At 40.5% G+C, this 25,106-nt stretch overlaps 1 protein-coding gene across 3 annotated transcripts in view; it reads left to right on the top strand.

Annotated features, from left to right (window-relative positions):
- The window catches only part of drp2 (dystrophin related protein 2), a 95,032-nt gene that overhangs the window by 34,812 nt on the left and 35,114 nt on the right, over nucleotides 1-25,106 (top strand). For all 3 annotated transcript variants that reach the window (XM_074674061.1, XM_074674060.1, XM_074674058.1), the window contains exons 4-9: nucleotides 9,896-10,016; nucleotides 10,463-10,574; nucleotides 12,332-12,488; nucleotides 14,415-14,561; nucleotides 22,104-22,182; nucleotides 24,057-24,117. In XM_074674061.1, the coding sequence (XP_074530162.1) occupies nucleotides 9,896-10,016; nucleotides 10,463-10,574; nucleotides 12,332-12,488; nucleotides 14,415-14,561; nucleotides 22,104-22,182; nucleotides 24,057-24,117 (677 nt within the window). The remainder of the gene's footprint in view (nucleotides 1-9,895; nucleotides 10,017-10,462; nucleotides 10,575-12,331; nucleotides 12,489-14,414; nucleotides 14,562-22,103; nucleotides 22,183-24,056; nucleotides 24,118-25,106) is intronic.

Below are 25,106 nucleotides of genomic sequence, written 5' to 3'. Positions count from 1 at the left end.
TTTTGGCAAATGCACTTTATTCTACTTGAGAGGTTTCAGACTAGTTAACAGTATGAATTAATCTTCAACCTGTAGGCCAACATCTCATTTGATCAGTTTGATTTGAATCTCTGGAGTTTACCTTTTTTTTCAAACTTATCGTAGAACTAGGTGAGAAGACGGGTCAAGTGTTTCATATTTTGATTCCTTTCAAAAAGCCTGGAGCAATGTGAAATACTCACATCTTACTGAGCATTTTCTCATCAAAATATTTCATTGGACTTCAGTGAAGCCAAGTTTAGGCCCAAAATGAATATTTCAGGGAACTGGATGCCAAAAACAGGCAGTTAATTGGTTTGAATGTGTTAAAAAACATCACCTAACGGTCTCATCTATGAAGCTTAAAAATGGAATAATGCAACAGTTTTATTTGACTTTACATTCAGCGTACATTATGTGTGTATTTCAGTGTTTTACTTTTCTGTGACATATGTAGTCATACATGCTATCTCTAGGGATGTCCCGATATTACATTTTCACTTCCGATACGATACCGATACTGCAGCATTGAGTATTGGCCGATACCAATATGAATCCAATATGATATCAGCATTAAAAATTCATACTTTTATTACTTATTTTGTAATATGTCTGTCATGTTAGAAAAGGCTTGACTAAGTGATATTATTCAAACAAAGAACAGTAGTCAGCAACAGTAGGTAAGAGGAAAAACGGACCCATTTATTATTAACCGATGGGTAACAGAAACTACTTATATTGGAGTGTTTATATCAGAGATTTAAGATGCATACTGATACGATACCAATACTTGTTTTTTTTGCTGATATCGGACCGATATTGGATATCAATATCGGACTGGGACACCTCTAGCTATATCCATTCTTACTAAGGGGCAGCACCCGCTTAGGAAAAATGAAGCCTATGCAGAAGTGCTCCAAGTTGCTTTTCATTGAGAATCCGCTCGAGGCTGGCTGCAGAAAGACCGGATGTCACGTACACACCCAGCCATAAAAGCAGACTTTTAGGGCATCAAAAAGCATATACAGCCTGGTTCAAGAAACGGCCTGGGTCTACAACGCTGGTTTTACTATTCCCACACACTGTGTGGTGAGTGCATATTTCTAACTCAGTGGTTTAGAAATTATAAAGATCATTTGATTGTCCAATCAGAGGCACAGCTTTGGTCACATGACTGGCAGGCGTCATAGCAAATGCGGCTGTGTCTGTGGATTGGCTTCATTTCACGGTTTCAGGAACAGATGAGTGACGTCGCAGAGACCATGTCCATTTTCTACACAGTCTATGATTCTTACTCACAGCTGTAGCCTAACTGGGAAATCAGTTCTAGAGGAACAAACAGAACCATGATTCTGAGAACAATCTCTCCTTCTCTAGTAATTGTCTTGATGAGAACTCAGCCACATGATGAGCACTTGCTTTACCAGAGTTAGCTCTTATCTTTGACTCTGTGCTCCTGTTCACTCGGCACAGAGGTGAAATTGCCATCACTCACTGGTACACTGATAATTGATCACCGCTCCTTAACATTTTGTTTTGTTTTCTTTTACTATCAAAGATTGAGCCGTTAGGGACCAGCATTGAAAGTTGCTGACAGCAAGCCTCCTTCTCCTCCTGCTTCTCCTCTCCCTCAGATAAGTCCTCTATGGTTCAGCAATTCTGAACTGTCTGGTAAATCCTCTCAAGGTCTGGAAAGAAGGACAAACAGCCCGCAAACTCAGGGAGCAAGACCGTATTGATCATGCCAATAAGTGCTTGTTCATCTTTGAAAAAATAAATTAATCTTCAACTGATGCCCCCTCTAAAACCTTGGATCATAATCTGATTTAAACTTCTGGTCATCAGTTGTTTCTTCCACCACAAATTGCCAGAACTCAGCCTTAAAACCATCTCTAACACATATCATGTTCCTCTGAATTTAATGTTAAAACCATACACTGTTTCATTTATGTTGTCTTCCCACGTCTTCCCAGGTCTGTGTTGGCGTGCTCTGACGGTCTTTGATTGATTTCAGTTTGTTCAAAAGCTTGTCTTTGATATGTTCACTCTTTGGAGAATACAAAAAAATGTAAAAACTGTATTGATTTCCATGAAAAGAATTAACCTCTGAAGAACCCATGCTTTTGTTTGGCGTGTTTTTTTTCTTTTCCTGTGAGCTTGCTGGGACTTGTTAGAAAAGGTCAGTATTAAAAACAGAAACTAGAAGCTGAATAGCAGGAAGTTTTAGAAAACTGTATTAACTTTCAAGGGTTAGTTTTTGTACAAAGGTTGGATTTGGTTTTGAGTTTGTCTGGAAGTTTGCTTGGACAGAAACTACTTCCATCCAGTACTTTCATACTGGGTGGTAGCTGAAACATCCCAAGAGCAATCTAAAAACAGAGACAGTTATTTTACAGCAGACAGCAATCTAAAAGTTTGGTATTTTGGTACAAGGATGTATTTGGAGACACAAGTTAAGATGATGGGACAAAAATAAAACAGGATATGACCAAAACAGGTGTTGACACACTGGCTGTGTGCCAAGCCAGTGAGCACACATTATTAAGCATTGGTTTCTCTTAATGTATAGTGGAGCCAATGCTGAAGTGCAGTTTCCCAAGGGACCACTTTAGGACGGCTCCAAAAGCCCAGGAGAGCACACCTGAGTGCACCCTGAAGGTAGCGTCTGCAGGAATTTTCGTTTCTTGTCAGTAAACACAGAATTTAAACTGAGCTCCTCCTTCTTGGCTCAGTGTGAGCAGCAGGGCACACCCACAGCCTCCGACTGTGATTACATGAACACACTCACCAGCCCAGCAACCACCTGTAGCATCGGGTTTCTATGTGGGAGAGACTCAAGAACTGTACATCTGCCTTGGTATGTTAGCACAGGCTAATCACAAGTAATCGACACAAGCAAACCTGTGTCGCTCTTCATCCTGAGCTGCTTTTCAAGTGTCCGAAAGTGAGTGAAAGTTGAACCGAGCTTCACTCTCAATTAGTAGAAAGCTTTATCTGTTTGGTGTTTTGTTTCACTTTGGTTTTGTCTTTCTTTCTCTGTGCTACATTCTCTATCCTAGCTGCTTGCGATAGCTTCTTCCACTCGCTAATCAACACCCAAAGTCACTTGTGCACTGGACTCACACACTGACCCGTGTGCCAGTGGGTCCGTAGGAGATGGGTGAGCACCTCCAAGATACCTATTTTATGTCGGATAATTTTTTATAACTTCTTAAGTTCAGTTTTGATGCTAGTATTTTTTATTAGAAATTAAGTTTTATTTTTGTTAAGAGAACACATAGGCAATTAATGCTGCGGCCACACTGGACGCGAATTAGAGAATTTAAACGTACGTCACACCTGTGACGCACAGCACTGACACCCGAGGCTGGACGCTGGATGCTAGGAGCTGAGGGGCTACGTGCTGACGCTTTATTTGTGTGCATATTCATCTCTCAACAAACCTCTACACTCAATCCCTGAGGGGCCTGTCTCCTCTGCCTGGTAATCCACCTCCACTGGCCCTGCCTGGCTGTTCCCTGCGACCTCTTCCTCGACCCCCCCGACCCATGTTCCTAGAGGTCTCCCTGGGGATAATGAAGGGGTCAAAGAAAGAGAGGACCGCAGAGAACTTACCGCTAACCTACTCCTTTTTTCCTGCTCCGTCCTCCTCTCTTTCAGGTAGGTGTCCCTGAGGCTCTTCCGTCTTTTACGACAAAGCTCCACCGAGAAAAACACAGTCGGACTCAGTGATGACCCAGGCAAATTCAGCAGGAAACGAATATTTACAGAACTTACCTTCAAAACCTGTCTCAGCGAATTTCACCCAAGCTTGCTCCTTTTTTCTGGTCTCTGTAGCATACACACGTCGTATAGCTCTGGATGATGACGCACCACACAGATTATTTTCTCCTCCATCTTTCGGTGGTGTTGGAGCCAGAGCACGTCTTTAAATCAATGACGTTGGGGTGAGATGTCATCGGTGATTGGCTGCCGCGGCACAGCCTCACAGGAAATTGCGTTGAAACTTCAATATTTTCGACTGGAGCGCAGAGGCGTTTGACACTCCGAACGCGCCGTGCCATATGCGTCCAATGTGCCTTTGCATTGACTTTTTATGTAATCGCGACGCGAATTCATGTCTGGTGTGGCCGTACCATAAGAAATCTTCATTTTATTTTATTTTACTCATAAAAACAATCAAAAGATGCACTTTACAGAGTATCAAATGTTCCTGGATGTGTAAGAGCTGTTCAAATCGATGCTTTTAATTTCTTGCTTTGTGGCACAAAGTTTGGCACCCAAGATTAACTTTCATTTCCGTTTATATCACCAAGTTGTGGGTGATGTATTGCAAGAAGTGGAACTTTTGTACACATGCAGAAGCGCACCCACATATACACTCACACACACACGCACACACCTGTAATTGGTTCTGTAAGTACAGCAGAGTTTCCCTTTCCTCCCTCTTTCCAATTTTCTGTGCTGTCAGTTTGGGCAGCGTCTCTGAAGGAGGACTTGTATCAGCAGAGAGGCTTGTGGCTCCAACCCGCACCTCTCTGCACCTTCTCTGTGAAATCAGCCTTCCAATTAACCGCATTCTGAAAATACACTGAAAACTACCCTTAAATTGCTTCCATTCCTGCTCCTCTCCCCCTTTTCCTTTTCCTTTTTCCTCTCCTTTTCTCATCCCTCCTCTTCCCTCTCTTCTCATGCACCCTGTCTGCTCCTCAACCCTCTAGAAGTGATGGTGCTACTCAGTGATGCACAGCTCTCCAAAAAAGTCACCGAGTCATTTATAGCACTCACTGTTAAACATCTCTCCTATCCCTGTCCTCTCCAGAATGTTCCATTTCCAGCACAGCTCGCCTTCATTATCTGAGATGCCTCGGCTTCCCAAGCGTCTGGTTGCTCTAAAACTTTCCCGACAAAGCAGAGAGGGAAATTGCATCCCAGTTTTCTATAGAGAATTAATGCGTTTTAAGAAATGTGAATTATTGATCTTAAGTGGATTTATTCTGATGTTGGTTTTGTGTGCAGGATGAGCTCCTTCTGTGCTAAATTTGTGTGGGTGTGTGTGTGCTGTGTGTGTGTGTTGCTTTGGGATTATGTTGGGTGTACTTGGGTGGTGATGGAGGGGAGTTTTGTTAGGATGATATGTTTCTGTGGCTCTGGTGTTTTGGAGTAAGGGCACATTTGGAGGGATTTTGAGTGCGACTGTAGCAGCTGCAGAATCTTCTCTCTTGTTTTGAGTGACCATCTAGCAGGCGGAGTAAAATGAGCTCCATTTACATGTTTAGATGAAGTCAATGAAGTCACCCCCCACCCCTCCTCCTCTCGCCTTTTACTCCTCCATGCATTATGTATCTTAATCTGATCTGAAGGCTTCGCTCTTAATGTTCCTTCAACTAAAGATGAAGCCTCTGAGTGTGAAATTTAGCCGGAATTAAAGTTTTAACATGACAGCTGGCTCAGGGAATCAGTGGCTCAGCTCCTCTTTGGGCAGCAAAGCAGCTAAAGAGAGGATGGAGCGAATAGAAAAGATGAAGAGAGGGTGAAGGGATCGGAGAGGACAGGGCAGGAAGGGAAGAAGGAAGCGAGAAGGTTTGTGATTAACTAGAGAGTGTGAGGGAGGAAGAGGAGAAAAGGACAGATGGCAGGTTTTCTTCATGAGAGTTCTGTGGGAATCTTATCTCCTGCCCCAGCCTCCGACTGCTATGCACTTCTGCATGTTTGCTCTGTTCTGCCTCATGTTTGCTGCTGTTTCATTCAGGGGCTTTCTGTTTAGCTCTCCTCCTCGCTGGGTGTTATCAGGCTCACCGGGCTCTGGTTCTGAGGTTTCTTAATAGGCACTGAAACACTGTCACTGCAGCACCAAACGACACTGCTAATTCCAGCTGGTAATGTAGATTTTCAGCTGAAACTGTAATCTCTTCATAGCATAAGAGGATTGAGAACGCTGGCTTCAACATAAATAAATTACTTTGAAGAGAAGGGATGTCCCTGGCCTTAGCTCACACACCTGCTGTGTGTTTTATACTGAACAAAGATTAGTGACACACTGGCTTTCTTTTAGGCCTCTGGGAGGCTCAGGGTATCTGCTGAGCGGAGGAGAAAAGTCCTGTATTAGGTGTTTGTGTGACTTTGTGCACACGGAGCTCTGTCTGTAATTTGCATAGAGAATGCTGTTTACATGAAGCAAGCTTTTCCATCTAATTGGCTCCTCTGTGAGCAGGTCAGCTGACCACTTCTCCCAGTAGATTTGGATTCCCATTGAGCTGATTATCCAGACGGGTAATCACATGTGGCCCTGCTATGCAAATGACTGCTTTAGACTGTGTGTGTCTTCAATTTTTCTTTGTGCCAACATTTGGAAATGCCTGGTTTGCTCCCATGTATGCAGTTTTCTCTATATTTCCTCTCTTTGGATAAGAAATGGCTCATAAAACTAATTGTTGGCTATGTCTTTCTGTCACACTGTGACCATCGCCTTCCTTGAAATGAGCTTTGACACCCCAAAATCCTAGACTATTATTGACCAGTTTCCTTTTCAGAGCTGGGCTTCTATCAAAAACAGTAACTTGGGCTGTGTAGAAACTGGCTGCCAGCTATTTTTTCATTCCAGTTTGGCACATTTCTCATTGTTTCATCTTAAATTTGGGAAAAAACATCCTTAAACATTTAGACTCATAATACTTTAATGTTGAAACTCTGATAAGTAACTTATAGATGAAAATTTCTATAAAGTGTGACATATTTAGTTGTACTGATGTTGTTAGCAAACGAGAGGACAAAGAGGGGTTAATTGAGAGCTTTAGTTTGACCAGCCAGATAAAAATCTTGATACACCCCTATGCAGACTTTGCAGACTCAGGGTCTGATTCACTTAAGGACAGCACAGCCCCTGTGCCCATTTATCCTATAAAAGGTGGGGAAAAAAACACCTTGTCTAATTCACAAAGCACCCTCCACAAATCAGTGCTGCTGAGCACACAGCGTCTCCGTACACTCATGATGTTTGTATACATTCAAATGAGCCATTATGCATTCATTCTTGGCAAAACATGCCCTTTCCTCTGCAAATGAGCCTCTTTGCAGGAAACATCTAATTCACAAACACTAGTGGAAAACAGCCCCACGCAGTCAGAGTGAAATTTTTATTGTCTGCTGAGAGCAAATTACATATTTATAAGTGTTGTCGCGCTGAAACTCTTAAGTGAACAAAACAAGGGTTCCACCTCTGGTTGACCTAAAAAAATCTATACATTAAGTCTGTTTATATGACTTTGGCAAATATATTATTTAGATATACATGGGTAAACCAGTCCAAGACTGGCACACGCATGGTGCGCTATTATCCACGAGGAGCTGTTTTTTATTTTTTTTTTTGGCGAGCGTGCTCTAGGAGTTATGCTGAATATAAACTGTGTAATCTGTGTGGCATCCAGCATGAAATTATCATTTACAGGTCCTGTACTGCTGCAAATGTTTTGACACAATAATGAATTGGCCTAAATCCTCTCAGTAAAATTTCACTGAATAAGATGCTAATATGAAGCATTGTGTAAACAACTATCATATCCTAAGAACTTGGCCATGGGTGCTACCAGTGCAGAAGAAAGTGTTAGAGGACACAAGGCCTTGTGATGCATTTAGACTGTCACACACAGACTTTCTCCAAAGGCTCATGTTTTGGCATTTTGGTAAAAAGTATTCTTAGTTGGAGGAGATGGTGGATAAACCACTCAGTCACAGTAAAACCCTGCCCTGAAGCAGACCCAGCCTTCTCTTGTGTTTTTCTCTGTGATCGTATAATTTACAAAGCGGTGTTACGCTGAGAAGGATTTAGTATTCTGGTTGGAGACCAAAAGAGTACATTCACTTCTCACAGTCTATGGTCTGTCCTTCTCTTTTATTTAATATCACCAAATTTATGTACCAGGTATTTCCTTTCATCAATCTTTGGTGATCCATCACTTGAGCTGGACCAATGAAAACGCCACCGCAGAATGTGAATAATGGAAGTCAGACATAAATCCACTGTTTATTCTTGTTAGCTGCTGGGACATGTTGTGAATCACCGGGAATTAAATGGAGGAGAGGTCAAGTCAGGTTTATTTATACAGCCAAAAAATACAGTCTGAACAGTGTACTGTATCCTTACACTCTTGATCAAGTTGAATCAGCTCAGTGTGAATAAATCAAATTCAGATGGGCCTACGCTGAATACCTTCTGCTCCTGACCACCTGTCAACAGATTGGCCTTTTCTGTTGCATACATCAATGAAGTCTGTTGTCAGTTGAGGTTCATGGGAAAAACAAATTATTTCTTTTGCCACACTTTCGGACTATTTGCTGTGTGTATATATATAAATATATATATTCAGCTCAAACTAAGCTATTCGTTCAGAATGTGTCAGTTTACACAAATAAAGTTGGACTAAATGAATTTAGATACTGCATGTTAAAGTTTTACTCACTTTGTCTATATGTGGTGTGAGAGAACTATCTTACATTTTCATTTGACACAGTGTTACAGACAAAGAGTTTAATTCAATTCGAGGGTCAATCAAATAGCCTATGGGAAAAAACGACCCACCAGAGAGTCTGATCCAGCTCTAGGGATGATTTTGCAAAGTGTAAAAATAATAGAAAAGAACAGCTTCATTCCCAAAGAGGTTTACTTGGTGGGACTCTTTCTTCATGCACTGTCTTTACTTTATGTATTCTGTTCTATTCTATACTATACAGATAAGGAAATGAATGTAAATTAAAATAATATCTTGATCTTTATGACTGCAACACTGTACCAGGCTCAGAGAAGGACTCACACGTGAGACTCTCAAGGCAGATTCAAGTCAAATGATGATTGAAAACAAAACCAGAGACTTAACAAACCCTGTGGACATGACAATGACTTATTTTGATCATAAAGGAAAATGCTACATTTTTCAGTTCCAGATACCTGTGCCAAAATATTCTGTGCCTTTAGACAAACTGTAATCTGTGAGTCAAAATGTGCGTGTGGAAATGATGAACTAAAATGTAATGTTGTTGGAAATGCATTTTTCCAGGTTGTTTGTAATGTTCTTGTACAAAAAATAAATATTGACATGAACATTTTTCAGAAAGTACTGTTTTTGCACAAAAACAAATAGAAGAGTCTAGAGTTGTAATTATGAGAATTTTACTGGTCTGGCCCACTTGAGCTCAAATTGGGCTGTATGTGCTAAACTAAATGAGTTTGACTTTCCTGGCATAATCATGTTTAATCAACAAAATTGTCAATTTGCTGTCTGAACATTGACTTAGCTCTCAAATATATCATTACCTTTTTTCAGCCTGAGAACATTTTGGTCCCAAATTGAAAATTGTGCCAACAACAGACTGTGTAAAAGATGGATAACACAGCAGAACCCCAGTAGTGAAGCCAGACTAACTGTGATGTGGTTAAAAAGTCTCTTCTCTGTAGTAACAAATTGTGACATTAGTCAAACCCCGAAATTAGCCACCTGTTATCACTGTGGAGTCCTGCTGTCCCTTTTGCCATTGTATTGATCAGTGGTACTGACTAAAAACCACACTTAGTGTAAGAGAAAAACATAAAACCACAAATATATAAACAGTCATATGAAAATATACACAAGTATGAATGTATAAAACATACATCACTACAGTAGTTGAGAGCCAATACATGAGACATTTTTCCTGGAGGGTGGAAAGAGAATCGAACCAGTTTTCTGTCTTGTTTGAAGACTAGTGACTGGTTCAGCTTAACAGGACTCCACCTCTGTGACTGCACCTTTGACTGAACTAACACTTCAGTGTTAACTCTCTTTGAGGCTTTATTCACACTCTCCTCAGAAACTCTCTCCCTTCTTTGTTTGTCTCCCACCAGGCGTTCATGGAGGATGTGAAGTCTCGTGGGCCGTTCATCTACTCTGTTTTGGAGTCAGCCCAGGCTTTTCTGGCTCAGCACCCCTTCCAGGAACCAGAGGAGACCCTGACCGATGGAAAAGGTCTGCTCTCTTCATAATCTCTGCCAACTGCTGTGCCAGCCAAAATAATATCACACTGACATGCTCTGTGTGTTAAAGCCCAGAGCTCTGTTGGTTGGACACATGCAGGTGAAATCTTCCATTAGGGGTTATTAGCTGTGATCAGCGCTCCGGTGTCACACTGAGTCTGTGAGACGAGACTAATTATCTGTACTTCACAGTTACATCTCATCAGATTAATAAAATAGCAAGTTAAGCTGGTATTCTATAAAACCTTTCTTTGAATATTTTTTTATCCCATTCACATGCTCACCTGGGAAAAACGGCCTTTCTTCTCTTTGACTCACTCCTAACCGCTGCTCTCCCCTCACCTTTCAATCATTACCTACTGTTTTTCATGTCCCTCTGTGCACATTTATTCTCCTTATCCCTTCATGGCACCATCTAACCTCTCCTCTTCTCTGCAGAGGTGTCGCCACGTCGGCGCATCCTAAATGTGAGCCGCTCAGTGTGGAAGCAGGCGAATGTGGCCAGTGACCTGTGGGAGAAACTGACAGCGCGATGCGTGGACCGCCATAGGTCAGATACAACTTTAATACCATGTATATCTTGGAAGACCAAACACACAAAAACACGCAAAATTATTTACATTTCTGAGGTAACTAAAACTCACTCATTGACTCATTTTTCAACCCTTGTAAGGTTAGTTGTGTATATATATATATATATATATATATATATATATATATATATATATATATATATATATATATATATATATATATATATATATATATATATATATATATATATATGAATAAAAAAACTTATTGAGTTGTGGCTCTAGCTCTATGGTGCAGCAGTATTAAGCTGAACTTGCATGACTGGATTTGAATCAAAGAGGGGGCACTGAGCATTTTAAGGCTCTATAGTGCCCCTTTTAATACCCCCATCGTAGCTGTACATGCTCCTTGCTCAAAAAAATAGTACTTTCCTCACTCTGTTTTTGAAATGTCTTGTTTCAGCTTCTGTCTGAGACACTTTGTTTGGCAGCTGTCTCTTTAGAAGTCCCCACTTCACAAGCCCCCTTCCATCCGATTGTCCAGCCCTCGGGAAGCTGTTTACAGAGAGATCAAGGGATTTCTAGAACATATCAACACATAGCGGCATGAAAAACTGCACACTCTTTGTATTAAGGTCCAACATTAATACTTTATATCCAATTATCCATGTTTAAAATATGGGATAGCATAGTGCCCCCTTTTTAACATTATAGTCAAATGTGGCGAAAACCAAATTTGATATTCATACCTTTCTAAACATAGGTTGACATTCAGAGATTTTACATAATTTTCTTTCTTTTTTTTTGCTATTGGAAGACAAACAAACATTGTGCATCCTCGACATGAAACAAAAATTTGCAAATAAGGACCTGCCTATGACCCTGGTTTTGTACACTTGTAACTGACCCTTACTGTTCCAAAGTCAGAAAAACAGTATCATGGCTCCTTTGCTTTCATTTAAAGTGACTAATTATTCTCAGGTTATCTGTACTCTTCATACACTTTCAGTCAGGGTAACTAAAGAAAGTAAAAAATAATAACAGTGGACAGAATTCATGCTCTGGCATTAGCAGAAGTTCATAACCTGCAAATTACAGCCCAGAGAATATGTTTTTCCACGACCTAAACAGGTTGTTTTTTATTGGCAATACCTTCAAAGATTAAATATAGGGAAATAGCTGGTTAGGCTGTGAGTGCAGCGGTTGAGTTGTGTCTTTTTCATAAGGGTTGTTTTATTGTTGTATGTTAACGAGGGAGAGTACAATATGATTGATCATCAATAATGTATAATGACTAAGCATATAACACAAAAACTCCTGAGAAAGTTTTACAGTTCAACTTTTACTCAAACTGCTAAAAATCTAGAAGGAAAAGTTCTGTTTCTTTCTGTGATTGTATGTGTGGTGATCCATAGCAAGGTTATTAAGCAATACATTAACAGAAATACAATTACCATAACCTAATTACAAAATGTGGCAAATCCATTTTAGAAAACACATTTATCAAGTTTTGTATCATTTAAAATGCGGAGCTTACTTCGCAAAATAGCAGAGCATATTTTTAAAGAAAAGGCATTTAGACTGTGAAATGACTGATGGTATAAAATAATTTATACATCCCTCTGCAGAGATGACAGTCAGTAAATTTATATAAATGATGTATTTGACTGCATGCCCTAAGATTTAATAGATTTTTTCTGGAGATTGCTTGCATTAGCTTTAAATTTTCATTCTGCTGATACTTAACTTTAATGGATTATATTCTCAAATGCAGACACATGGAGCGGACATTAGAGCGTCTGCTTCAGATCCAGGCAGCGATGGAAGAGCTGGCAGTGGCCTTGGAGCAGGCAGAGGGGGTGAGAGATGCCTGGGAGCCTGTGGGAGACCTCTTCATTGACTCTCTGCAGGACCACATAGACGCCACCAAGGTACAAGTGCATGCACAAACTGTCCTTTTATCTCTTAGACACACAGGCACAGACACACTCTTTTACATCAAGACACATTATCATGAATCCAAGATATAAATTGCTTTCACCTGCAGAGCGACCTAATTGTCTCCTTTGAGATAGTCGCCTCTGGCTAACTGAAAAAGCAGGCATTGCAGCACTTTGACAGGTCATAAACAAACATCAAAACAGGGACATCTTGCTCTTTTTTTAATCTCAAAAACAAGGCAGGGAAATGTTGCTCATGAATAAGTAAAAGATGTGTATCAGGGCCTTAAATCATGTGTTTTGGTTGCTTGTGTAAATGTCCCTGTCAGAAGAGCTGTGAGCTGACAGATGATGACAAGGACACGCCACTTCAAACTGACGCGCCGAGATGGCCAGGGCTACAATCCCCAGCTGAATAGATGTTGTTAACAAATGACAGGTCATTGGTTTAGTCATTACGAGAGTGCCGAGTGCCGCCGCCGTCGCTGCCGCCTGTAATTGCGCGGCGCGATTCATTAAAAGCGAGGGCACTTCACAACAATCATGTCACTGTTTGGACTCCTGTCACAGCCAGCACATGTTCAGATCGGTCTTGAGGGCAGGCCTGTCACTCGGCCTTGCGTGTACTCACTCGCTTGTTTACATTTTTGCACAGACACAGGAATGCATGCATGCAAATTGGACACATCATAAAAACACATTATGCATGCCTCTGCACACACTTGTAAGCCTGTAACTAGGGCTTGTTTTCAATATTCATTAATAAATTCATCATTTGGTCTACAAACTGTAAGAAAACATTAAAATCCCTTCTTGTAAACTGAAAGGCATGACTGCACTTCAAATAAAAATGAGGAAAAGTAGCAAAGCCTGACATTTAACAAATGGACTCGAAATAAAAACAATCTTTGATCTAAAGAAGTTACCAAAGCAATAAGCTAATTACCAAATGCTGCTTGTTTATTTGCTGTTAATTGCCTTTTCTCTTGATTTTTTTCAGCTTCACATTAATGCAGTATTTGCCAGCACATTGATAAACAAGCATCACCCAGACCTCTATGATCAGAAATGTGCATGTTATACATTCCTGTTTGTTGTGTTTTGTTTTTTCTCTATTTGATAATTCTCCTGCTGACATCTAATCACAGCTAGCATATTTGCAGGTATCAAAGATTATTTTCTAGGGATTATAACACATCATTTTATATCAACTGAATAGGAAAATAGTCTTTATGGTCACAAATTACTCAAGCTACTCAAGATCACCCATCGCTGTCAAGAAAAAAACGTTCATTTGATTATTTTAAAAGTTTTAAAAGCAAAAGTTTAATGTTAGTTGAATTCATGTTTTTACAGCAGTTACAGCATGTTCTAGGAAAGATGCAGCTGTGTCTCTTTAAAAGCACCTGATTTTGGTCTAATGTTAAAATTATGCAGCCACAGCTAACTAGGTCTGAATTTTTGCATTGTACCTTTGAATAAAAATCCTTATATCTCTACTGTAAACTGTCAGATACTGTTAAGACAACGATTTTCAAAGAACAAACAACACTCGGCTGCATTTTCTTGACAGGTTTGTTTTCTCTCCATTTCTATTTTAGGTGTCTTTGTTGCCTGTATTTTAGATGTAAGTGACTTTCAGGTTTGTGGGTAGAGAGTTCTGCTCTGTGACGCCGGCAGAGGAGTTTTAAAAACTGAAAGCAAAAGTTTCCAGAAACTCAAGTCTAATACAACCTGATTTCATACATTCTACAGTGCAAAATGAGGTGCAATTATTGTTTCAACACCACGCAAAAGTACCCTTTGATGTATTCTGAGATGGATGAAGTAATGTGATATTGTTTTTTGTGATGGTGTATTGGTATTTCAGGGCTTTGTTTTCCAACCACCCTCTGTCTGCCTGTGTTTCTCCTGCAGTTATTTAAAGAGGAGCTGACCCAGGTGAAAGAGGGCATGAAGCACGTCAATGATCTGGCCCACCAGCTGGCCATCTCCGACGTCCATTTGTCGATGGAGAACGCCCGCGCCCTGGAGCACCTCAACAGCAGATGGAAAGTGCTTCAGGTAGAGTTCATTGCTGGGTCCATGGTGCCTGTTTGGCATTGTCTGCAGCATCCAAAACAGGAGTCAAACTCAACAGAGGCACAACAATGGATGCATATGTTTACCTTGTCCTTGTGCGGGTTATGGATTTGTGCAACATCTGACTTAAAACTGCTGTTTTCATCTTAGCTGTGTTTATGACTTTGAAGGAAATCAATGTGTTTTTGAAAGAATGTCAGGTATTTGACAGATAAGGCAGGTGAAATCAATCTTAAAGTTGCAGGGGTTCCCCTTTAGCTTTAATTTTCAGAGGGTGCCCTGCTGAGCTTAAGGTTAAGGTATTTGCTTTATACTGCAATATTCCAGTATAAGTCTGAACGATTTTTGAGTCTGAACTTTTGGTTTCCTTTTATCTACAACGGCAGAAAGTTCCTGTAATGTCACAGTCATGTGCAGGCTTTAACACCCTGACAACAAACCTTGTATATTTAAAGCTCCGGGCTGACTTGAAAGCGAGTCATAAAACAGACTAAAATGAAAACGGGTGACTCTTCATGAACCTCAAAAGGGAACAAAACCATCCACATAAGGATGTATTACTTCTAAATAGTTGTAATGTCTGACACCACAGGTGTCAGCTGTTGTTGAAGTCCCTAAAAGAGCTAAGATTTTAAATACATTTTAAGGTCCCATATTGTGCTCCTTTTCTACAGTTTAATATGGATCATTGATGTCTTCATGAAATATTGGTCACATGTTTTGGTCCAAAAAGCCAATAAATTAAGCACAGCAGCATTGTTTCCAGGCTCTCATAGTCCCTCTGTTCAGAACGGTCTGATTTAGTGGGCGTGGCCTTCATATGTAAATGAGCCACCGCTGATACCGCCCCGCTCTTCTGCGTCACTGAGAGCAGCCCCACGAGCTCCGAGTGCACAATGTTTAGAAAACAGCAAAGCTCGTTTACCATAACATTACAAGCTAAAACAACAGGCTAACGGCAGCTAAAGTTAGCACCCTGAAGCTAACACATAGACAGGGGGGACACTGAGGAAAAGCTCTTACATCTGCTCCACAGCACACAGCTTTTAAAATACTCACATTTCCAGGGTCTGAGGTTTGTTGGCAGATGGTTGGTAATGCGCCTGGATTCAGGACCAGTCTATTCGCTAGCCCTCTGTTGTACTGTCCAAAGTTGGAAAAGCAGTCGGCCATAAAGTGACTAGCACACACTTGCACAGTTTTACTGAGTGTAGCTGGCACATTTCTCTCATAAATGAACTCTAGCCACTTAGTCTTGTCTCCTTCCAAGATGGGAAGCTTGTGCTTGGAACTTTGTGGCTGTTTACAGCCAAAAACAGAGCAGTGATGGCTCTTCAACTTTGGCATTCCCCTCCCCACTGCTGGAGAGATTTGTCACCAGCAGCGGGGAATGGAGTGGGCGGGGAGGAGGTTCGAGGGTATCTGCTCCAGTGGACCAATCAGACTAGCTCCAAATTGGTCAAAAAAGGGAATCCCTGATGACGGCAAATCCCCAAAATCCAAATAGCTTGTTTTGGGTCAGGATTATGCATTCACAAGCACCAATAAGTACAGGTTTTGTCATTAAATATCACATTTTGTGGGCTGGGAGGAAAGCCAAAGACCCACAAATTTCACTAAAAGACTTAATAAAGTGATTTTTGCATTATATGGGACCTTTAAGTTTTAAAACACAGTAGGGTTTGATTTCTTTGTTGGAACAACCATGGATGATTGTACAGGACCAAGAAGCATAGAAACAAGAAATACCGCTCCGTCCACAATGGGGGATGAAATCAACTCAGATTTGACTTTTCACAGGAACTTGAACTTGTTTTGCTGAATGTTTAAAGGAGGGCTGAATATTTTTCGAAGCCTTTTTTGCCTTTCAACCCATTGGATGTAAAATACAGCTGAATATTGCTGGAAAAACAGAACACTGACTCACAATGACAATTAATTGTTTTAATCATGACAGTAAAGGGATTAGATTGAGTGGAAACAAATAGATGCTTCTAACACTTGAAAAAAATCATCAAAAACTCCTTTCACAAGCATTGTTGCAAACTGCTGACTTATTTATTTGACCTGCTACGCTCAGTGGTCCATGTCTTTACTTCGATCAGCTTTCATCCTTGAGTAAAATCTACTTTAACTGCTTTAATAACATCAGTGATCAACACATCCTGCAGCTAAATCAAAGTAACAGATGTCTCAAGCTTTGTTTCATTAAACTCTGTTTTTTCTTAACAGCGGGAGCAGTTTTTGAGCTTTTACTCTCAGTGAAGGACGTTCGTCAAAGAGTGTAGCATCAAACACAAAAGGCTTCAGACAATGGGCTCAATATGGGTCTGTTTTGTGGCCAACTGTTGTTTTTCCGTTTTGTCTTTTGATGAGCTGAGCTTTGTGTTTTTCCCATGAACACACTTTCATGAGACTAACTGACATTTAAATAGCGTTCATGAATTAAGGAATAAAGCCTCTCACATTAAGAGTTGTCTTACTGATGAAGTTTTATGTAAAGCAGGAGATACTGTAGAAGATACAAATGAAAGATGGAAATAAAGGATTTAAATACATTCACTTAGAGTAAGAGGGTGGTTTTCAATTAACCTTTGGCATCTACTTTCAAAGCCCTACAACTAACAAGACTTAAGTGCTTTGGATTCAGTGAACTGTACTTGTCCTTTCCTGAATGCTCAGCAGAAATGTATGGATACTTTACCCTGGGAGCATTACTGCGTTTCTACAGCACACAGCTATTCAACCTTCAGCTGCATCCTTCATCCACAACCTCTGCAGTGCTTCTCCAAGCACGACCAGACACTCAGCCTTCACCACACCCGCTGTAAGAACACCCTGTTCCTGTTGCATAACCTTTGTGACACCCTCTCCCCGGCCTGTCGTCCTGGCTCATCATGATGTTTTAAAAGCTACTCCAGTCCCTGTTCATCACCTCCTCTGTGTCTCTTACCTCTTAAGATGATTTCAGCATCTCTTAAATATTTCTGAGAAATTAATTTTCAGTATCCGCTTTGCACTCGCTCACACCCTCTTTACACTGACTCTTTCATGTTGCTGCTCTGAACTCAGAAAAGCAAAGAAATAAACAGTTCATGAGAGGAGCAGAGCTAAGAGATCTGTATTTATTTTTCTGCTACGAGTGTAGCAATTAAAGTAGATTGCTTCGACTTAAACCTTTGTCCCCAAAGCGAAACCGTTTGTGTGGCTGTGATGGCTTCCTGAAAACAGATCAGTCGCACACAGGGAGGATTTTTCTTGGCTTGGTACTGTTAAATGGAATGTTTAAGCGACTTTCTTTTGATGGGAGTGATATGATCTGAGCATTGGTGTGTTCACTACTTTGCTCTGGACAGAAAATGTCTAAACATTTGACGAGTGAGTTCCCATGACATTTTGTGCAGAAGTGGTTCGTGGTCTTAGGCTGCTGTATGCCCTGTGACTGTTTCCCAAGCAGGATCAAAGCATTCATTTAGTGGTTTTAGGAAACATATCTCATCAACTTGCAGATACAGTTAAATAAAAGAAGGTAAAACGTTACTATGGTGAGTTACAAGCTTAACAGAGATGCCTCGATTTTTTATATATTAACCAATCATAATGTCATCATGACCCTGTGACTTTGGTTACACAGCCAAATATACAAAAAAACATTAAAGCTAAGTATTAAACTGAGCCAAGTATTGAACCATGATATTGGCTGTTTTCCAAACCGCCTTCTTCCTACAACCTACTACATGTGAATGTAGTATGTTGGCATGGCATACTGCCGACTGATTTTGACTGTAGTATGAAGCATGACTGTTCTGTTAGGTCTGTTTTGTCATATGCTACTCTGGTTTTCAGTTTTGGTAAATGGAACTACTGATAATGGACTTTTTTTTAAATGTCTTTTTAATTTTTAATTTTTAACTTAATGAATGTACAGAGCAAACTATAGGTACGTCTTGTCAGTTCAGTTATTAAAATGCAAAGGAAGTGCCAGATGAAGTATTTTATTAAAATCAGTCAGTAGTGAAGCAACAGGAACAATATAATAAATTAATACTTTAAATGAAATTAAATTAAAGATGAAGAAAACATTAATAAAAATAAATTGATGAAATTAAGCAAGGGAAGCGAGTGGTTACTATTATTCAATAAATCACTGAGGAGTTCTTTTTCGTAATTGTATTTTTTTTCCACGGTTCTTTTCATAATTTTAAATGCTGTAAGGTACATTTATTTATTTATTTATTTTTTTCAGAAAAAAAAATAAAAATTCGAGGAGAGATTTCAAGGTCCTATCGTCTTATTGTTTATTGAAATAAAATGTGGAACAGATTGACTCATTTTAGGGCTGATGGAACAAAAAGTGCTTTAGTCTAATCCACATATGGTTTGAAAAAATGTAAGAGGTGGTTTATTTGACTTTGAATTTGTAGATGTAACTACCTTTTTCACGATCATAAGTGGGAAGATTTACTGGTTTTACCTTTCCAATCACTTCACTTCTATCCCACAGATCATCTAACTTAAGTGTTGTTTTGGAGATGTAATGCTGAAATGTTCAAAAAATACATGTAAACTTTCTTCTTCAACCCCATCCCTTATGTTATAATGGTGAAGATGAGCTTTGTGTCCAATACTACAGCCAGTCACCAGGGGGAGTGCTAAATGTTATGGCTTCACTTTGGGTAGGTGTTGAGCTGCCAATACACAAATAAGACTTGTTAAAAAAGAACAAAGTTTCAAGAGCCAGAAACTTTACATTGCTGTTTTTGATATGATCTTGATTAGAAGATAAGAAGGATGCAAAGCTGTAAAAGATTCATCAACAAGAATATGTCTGTTTGAGCCTAAATAGGGATGAGGTTGTCTATCAAACAGCAGAGCAAACAGTGATGAGTAAAGCCTTTAAAACTCCACAGTACAACTAACAGAAGTTTGAACTTATTTGCAAATGTTAAGAATCTGTCAAGAGTCTGTGGTCAAAGAGGTCAGTTTGATTGGAGTGTGGCTGATGTGAGTAAAGACCGCACTGCCAGCCTGTGGTCCTTTACGTGGGTTCACATCCACAGACCTGTGCTGGTGACACAGTAATCTGATTACAAACACAGCATACTCACAGTTTTATGTCTTTTGTTTTTAGAACAGAATATTACAAACTGCGCCGTGCTATGAGGTGCCATCTGTCATCTGTGTTTGTTAAAAATAGCACTGGACTACAGTTCCAACCAAAGAGAAGTGGCTGTGTTACAGCCCAGACACTACATATCACTGGCATTGCCTGCGTCCATTTAAATGTTAAAGGTTTGAATAACCAACCAGTAATTCTGCTGCTGACTAGCAATGATAACAGCATTTAATGACCTAAATATACTTGATTGAAATGGGTAGTAAAATCATAGACATTTGCATTGGCATACACACCGATAATCAAAGAAAAATGGGGTCAAATGGTCACAAACTCAGTTTGAGGTTATGTTGAAATGGCACCAAAAACCCTGTAAAACAACACAAAAGTAATCATTTGATCTTAAGTAACCCCATTTATCATTTATAGAGATCAGGAAATTGATGATGTGTGCTTTGTTCAGTAGTCTGTAACATACAGGTGAGTCAGAATCAAGATGCAGCTTGAATCTTGTTAACAGGCACTGTTTTTTTCACTTGTGCTGATCCATTTTTAGGTTACTTGTTTAAACAAAGTTATCAAATTCCCATGCTCTGTAGTCAAAGGCACAGCGGTTCATCATGTCATAAGGATGCAGTCATACTGACAGCTTTTACATTGTGTGGGTTGAAATGAGCTTGCATATAAATAGGAACATCTGTCAGTCTAATTTTTCATCACCATCAGGATCCCACTTCCTTCTGTTTCAATTACAATATTTCTTTCATGCAGTTCACAATGCATGAAAACTTTAAACGGTGGCTCAAAGCATCCATGTGTGCATCAAATCGGAGGATCACAGTTTTCGTGGAGCCTGAAATATCGAGACGACATCTTTCTCGGGATGTCACCACGGCTCATGTATTTTAGGACAGGATTTCTGTGGGAGAGCAGAGCAGAAAGAAAAGAAATCAAGACTTGCCTGCTCTTCATTGATGTCCCTTTGCGTTGGAGCTAAAAAAGAGCCGGCAGGAAAAAGTTCTTTTACAGGACAATTTCTGTTAAATCTTTCATGCACTGTGCTGCAGTCAGCAGCGTGTCCTCTGGTCTTTGATTCAAGAAGAAAGTAAGGGCTTTTAATCCCTGTTGGTGATCAACCTTGTTTAAAAAAGCTTTTAGTATCAGGAGTCACCTGCAGATTTTCATCTCCCTGATCCTTGATCGCTCTCTGAGTCCCTCTGATATCAGTGGAGCCTCAATGACATATGCAGAGACAGGTGTTGCAAATGGGTTTTGAGAGAAAAACCCTCTGAGGCCATCTTTGAGCTGCCTTTCTTGCTCTTGCATCCCCAGCTGATCCTCTGTCTCTGCTCAGTTAATTTCAGTGCAATTAGATGCACTGACCCGGCACTCGGCTGTTTTGATGCAAGCTGAAAGAAGAAGCTTTTTCGTCTCCCTTTCTGTGTCCCATTCCTCTTTTGATTAAAAAGATAAATACTAATCCTCAGCAACATCCTGTGCCCTGTTGATTTTGGCTTCCCTGGCGGCAGAGAAAAATCTTTGTCCAAATTTGATTTGCTAATATTTGTCGATCAGGGATAATTTGGTCATTTGTCTTCCTTACGGCAGCCCAAATTGCCTGTACAACAAATAGAGTGTGGAAATAGTGGAAAAGTTGGCTGTAACGTTTCCGTGGCGTGTTGACAATTCTCTGTTTTACATGCAGCCAATTTGGATCTCAGGCCAGATTATATTGTTTTTTCTTCCTGCAGAGGAATGCCGACTTACTATGCCCAACTTTACACATTACCACTTATTGCCTGTTCCTATCTTTGAAGTCTTAAAGCCCCTCATATTTTCCTCCCATCACTTCATGTCTTTATCTGTCTCTCTACCTCAGCGAGAGTGGATTTACCTCCCATTGTTTGAGGACGTGTTTCAAACATCCAGCTGACACTGATTCATGTGCCAAATCCAATACATTTCAAATAAACCAGGATTAGGCAGGGTAAATCCCATTTGTGGGAAACATAACTGATGTGAGAGGCCTTTACAGACTTAATTTTGACAACTGAGACTCCACGAATATTTGCGCAACATGTTTCATCTTCTTTTTTTTTCCTCCAGCTCTCCTCTGCGCAGACACTTCAACCAGGAGCCATTGTCCCCATTTCAACAAAGTGTTTTATTTCTAATCTGTCTTCATTTCATACCTGCAGTTCTTCAAAGGCTTTAAAAGTCCTTCAAGAGGGGCAGCAGAGGAAAATGGCATAATTTATAATCTGCAGTTAGCTAATAGTAGAAAAGCAGGTGGTTTGTGTGTGTGCATGTCTCTTTTAAGGGATTTGAGGTGGAGAGGGATGAACAGCACAGCTCTCTTTGATTTAACTCATCTATGTGTGGGTGTGTGTGTCCGTGTGTGTCCTCAGGGTTCCATTGAGGAGCGGCTAAAGCAGCTTCAGGATGCTCATAGAGACTTTGGCCCTGGATCTCAGCACTTCCTTTCCAGTAAGTCTTCTTCTGCTATTTGAAGTTGTTACCTCACGTCACATCGGTATGCGCCACACTGAGACGAGATAGAGTCTCAGAGCCTGTGGGGGAGGATGGGGGAAAAAGTTAAGATGTTTTACAGTTTTGTTTTAAGCCTATTAAACGCAGCATGTGTGTTTGTGTGCATATTTGGGTTAGAGGTGGAGCTTGCAGGCTTTGATCGTCTTTCTTCATCAGGTACACTGAGCTGTAGCGATGAACATCCCCAGCGATGCTCAACACAACAGTCATCCTCCTCATTTGAGGCCATGAAACGTAGTTGTGAATTCTGTCTCTTCTTTTTACCTGCTGCTCTTCAAAGGCTGCAGAGAGCTAGCAGGGGGCTGAAAATGTGATTTACTTTACCTAGTTTAAACTGATGAAGAAATGGAAAAACTGTGCTGCATGGCACTGTGTGTACGTGCATGGTTGTGTGTGTTCTGTGTCCTCACCAGCCCCATCCAGTTTTGCTCCTGTCACGCTGGCTCAGAGATGCCACATTGGGGCTTATGGAGCACCACTCTCTGCCAGCTCAGCTTCTTGCAGCCTGCAGGAACCTCTGAGTTCGAGTCTGCACCAAACTAACTAATTGTTTGGCAAAGCACATCGCACATTTGGTACAGAGCTGTCACTGCAGTGTAATTGGAAACATTAGTCAAGTACTATCCTTAACTTCAATTTCAGGAGCTTTCCTGGACTGTTGTTTGTTACTTTACCATTTTTTAAAGAGAAATATGATGCTTTATGATGCATTATTTCAAATTTATCTTACAACTACAATCACAGCTCACATCTCCTGATGGTTTCTGGAGAAGCATTATAAAACCTAAATTATAGAGCTAAGTCCTGACTCAGGGGCAGAGTAACTGGATAGGACCCAGACTTAAACTGCCCAGGCTGAACTGAAATGAGACAGACGGAGGATTCATAGAGGATTTCTCTTTTGCGTCACCAGCTGCTCCTGCTTTAACCCTTGTGTAACATAATACCAGCCCAGCACACTTAGCATGCTGGTTAATAAGCTGATATGTATGGTAGCAAGCAACGTGCAATCTAATCTCATCAGCAGATATAGTTTAAAGTTTCAATATATCTCTCTCTTTTAGGAAAGGAATGGGCGGTTTGATCTGTGCTCTGCTGAACAAGCTTTAAGTTGACTAGCGCTTTGTCACTGGAATGTGCTGGATATATTTTTGCAATTGTATTTCTTTATTTAGCACATACAGATGCAAGTCCAGATTGTGGTATACCATTGTATAGAAACAGACAATGGTAGTGCAGATGGCCTGGTGGTCTTGGTCACGCTCCATGAGGTTTGCCCTTGCACGGGTGGCCTGGGTCCGAATCCAGCCTGGGGTCTCTTTCACACATGTCGCTCCCTACTCCCGACCTGTTTCTTACTGTATCCACTGTCGTCCATCCAATTAAATGTATACGAGTCCAAAAAATAACCTTGAAAAAAAAAAACTGACAATGACAGCGTTTGTTTGCACATCAGAGTGCCTCTCTGTCTCTTGTGTCTCCCTGTGCAGTCCGTCCTGTTTGATCCCTGGCTGAGCCCCCTGTGGTTTAGTTTGGAGGCCGGATAAACTCCACAGTGTCCCTGTCTCAGGACTCCTCTGCCTCCTGTATTCTATTAGCTGTGCCAAACAAACCAACACTCTGAGGAAACCCTAACACAATAGACCTGTCTCTTTGGCTTTACTGCTCCTGTTGTACACTGGAGCATCTCTGTTAGGAGGGTCTGAATGGACACGCTATCTGGACACGCTGTCAGGGACATTGTGCACAATAGCTTTTCACGCCTGACATGACTATTTTGTAATTGATTTGGTTTGTGTGTGTTTGCTCAGGTTCAGTGCAGATACCATGGGAGCGTGCCATCTCCCCGAACAAAGTGCCCTACTACATCAAGTAAGTGCAACTACACGGTCACTCTGTGCTGTGGAAAAGAGTGTGCTATTATTGCAGGCAGAGACTGAAGTGAAGAAAGGTGTTTCTGTGTTTTTTTGGGACAAATGGGCTTGAATACTGTGCATCAGTAACACTTTATTCCACTTAAGTTGAGTTTGACCTAAATTTATCTTGTCACAGCTGCTTCAGAGCTGTTAGTGCAGCTGTTAGTGTTTGTTCTGAGGAAATCATTCTGTCTATTACAACAAAAAAGTCTGTAAAACAGTATCCGTTTGTTTGTATGAGCTGGTTTCTGATCGGGCAATGAACAAACAGTGGTAACATAATATTATCATGAGTCATTCTACATGGAAACGGTAGCTGTTCTTCTTCTGGAACAGTCACTACAGGGCAAATCAGTCATGTGAAACTGTTTAATGGAGTTATTACTTCTATGGCCACTTGTGTAGCTGTTTCCTTCATGCTCTGGCTGATTGGCTGGTTTCTGTTGGATTTTTCAGCTCTGAGTCATACGAGTAAGAGTTTTCTAGGCATTTATACTCAACATTTTCCTTTACAATTGAGGATTGAGAGGCTATTTAAGAACCCGCTGGGCGAGACTTGAAGAGAAGTGTCAACAGGGTTATGTAGACTTCTGTAGATGTGCTCTGCACTGCAGGGTTTATTGATAGGTCAAACATGTTTCAGCTACAGAGGTTGTGTTTTTTTTTTGCCCTGTATTTTGTATAGCACAATTTCAGAAAAATCACTTACAAGGACACTTAATCATTTAAAAGTCCTCCATTTACCACTCTTACTTAAATGAATTTAACTTGAGATTGAGCTTACAGATGTGGGTATTGTTAAAGACTGATTATTCAGTGTCAGTAGAGGTTTGTTTCCTTCTTGAAAATTATTCTGGCCAGAGATTCAGGACAGGAGAGAAGGTTCAGAGCTCCAGGAGTTTATATGTGAAATAGATCTAAGAGTGATACAGCTCTTGAAAAGGA

This window comes from Halichoeres trimaculatus, unplaced genomic scaffold (genome assembly GCF_033239565.1).
Source record: "Halichoeres trimaculatus isolate MK-OKI-2021-1 unplaced genomic scaffold, fHalTri1.1 fHalTri1_scaffold_7, whole genome shotgun sequence".
NCBI lineage: Eukaryota > Metazoa > Chordata > Actinopteri > Labriformes > Labridae > Halichoeres > Halichoeres trimaculatus.
This window is presented reverse-complemented; position numbering and strand designations above follow the sequence as displayed.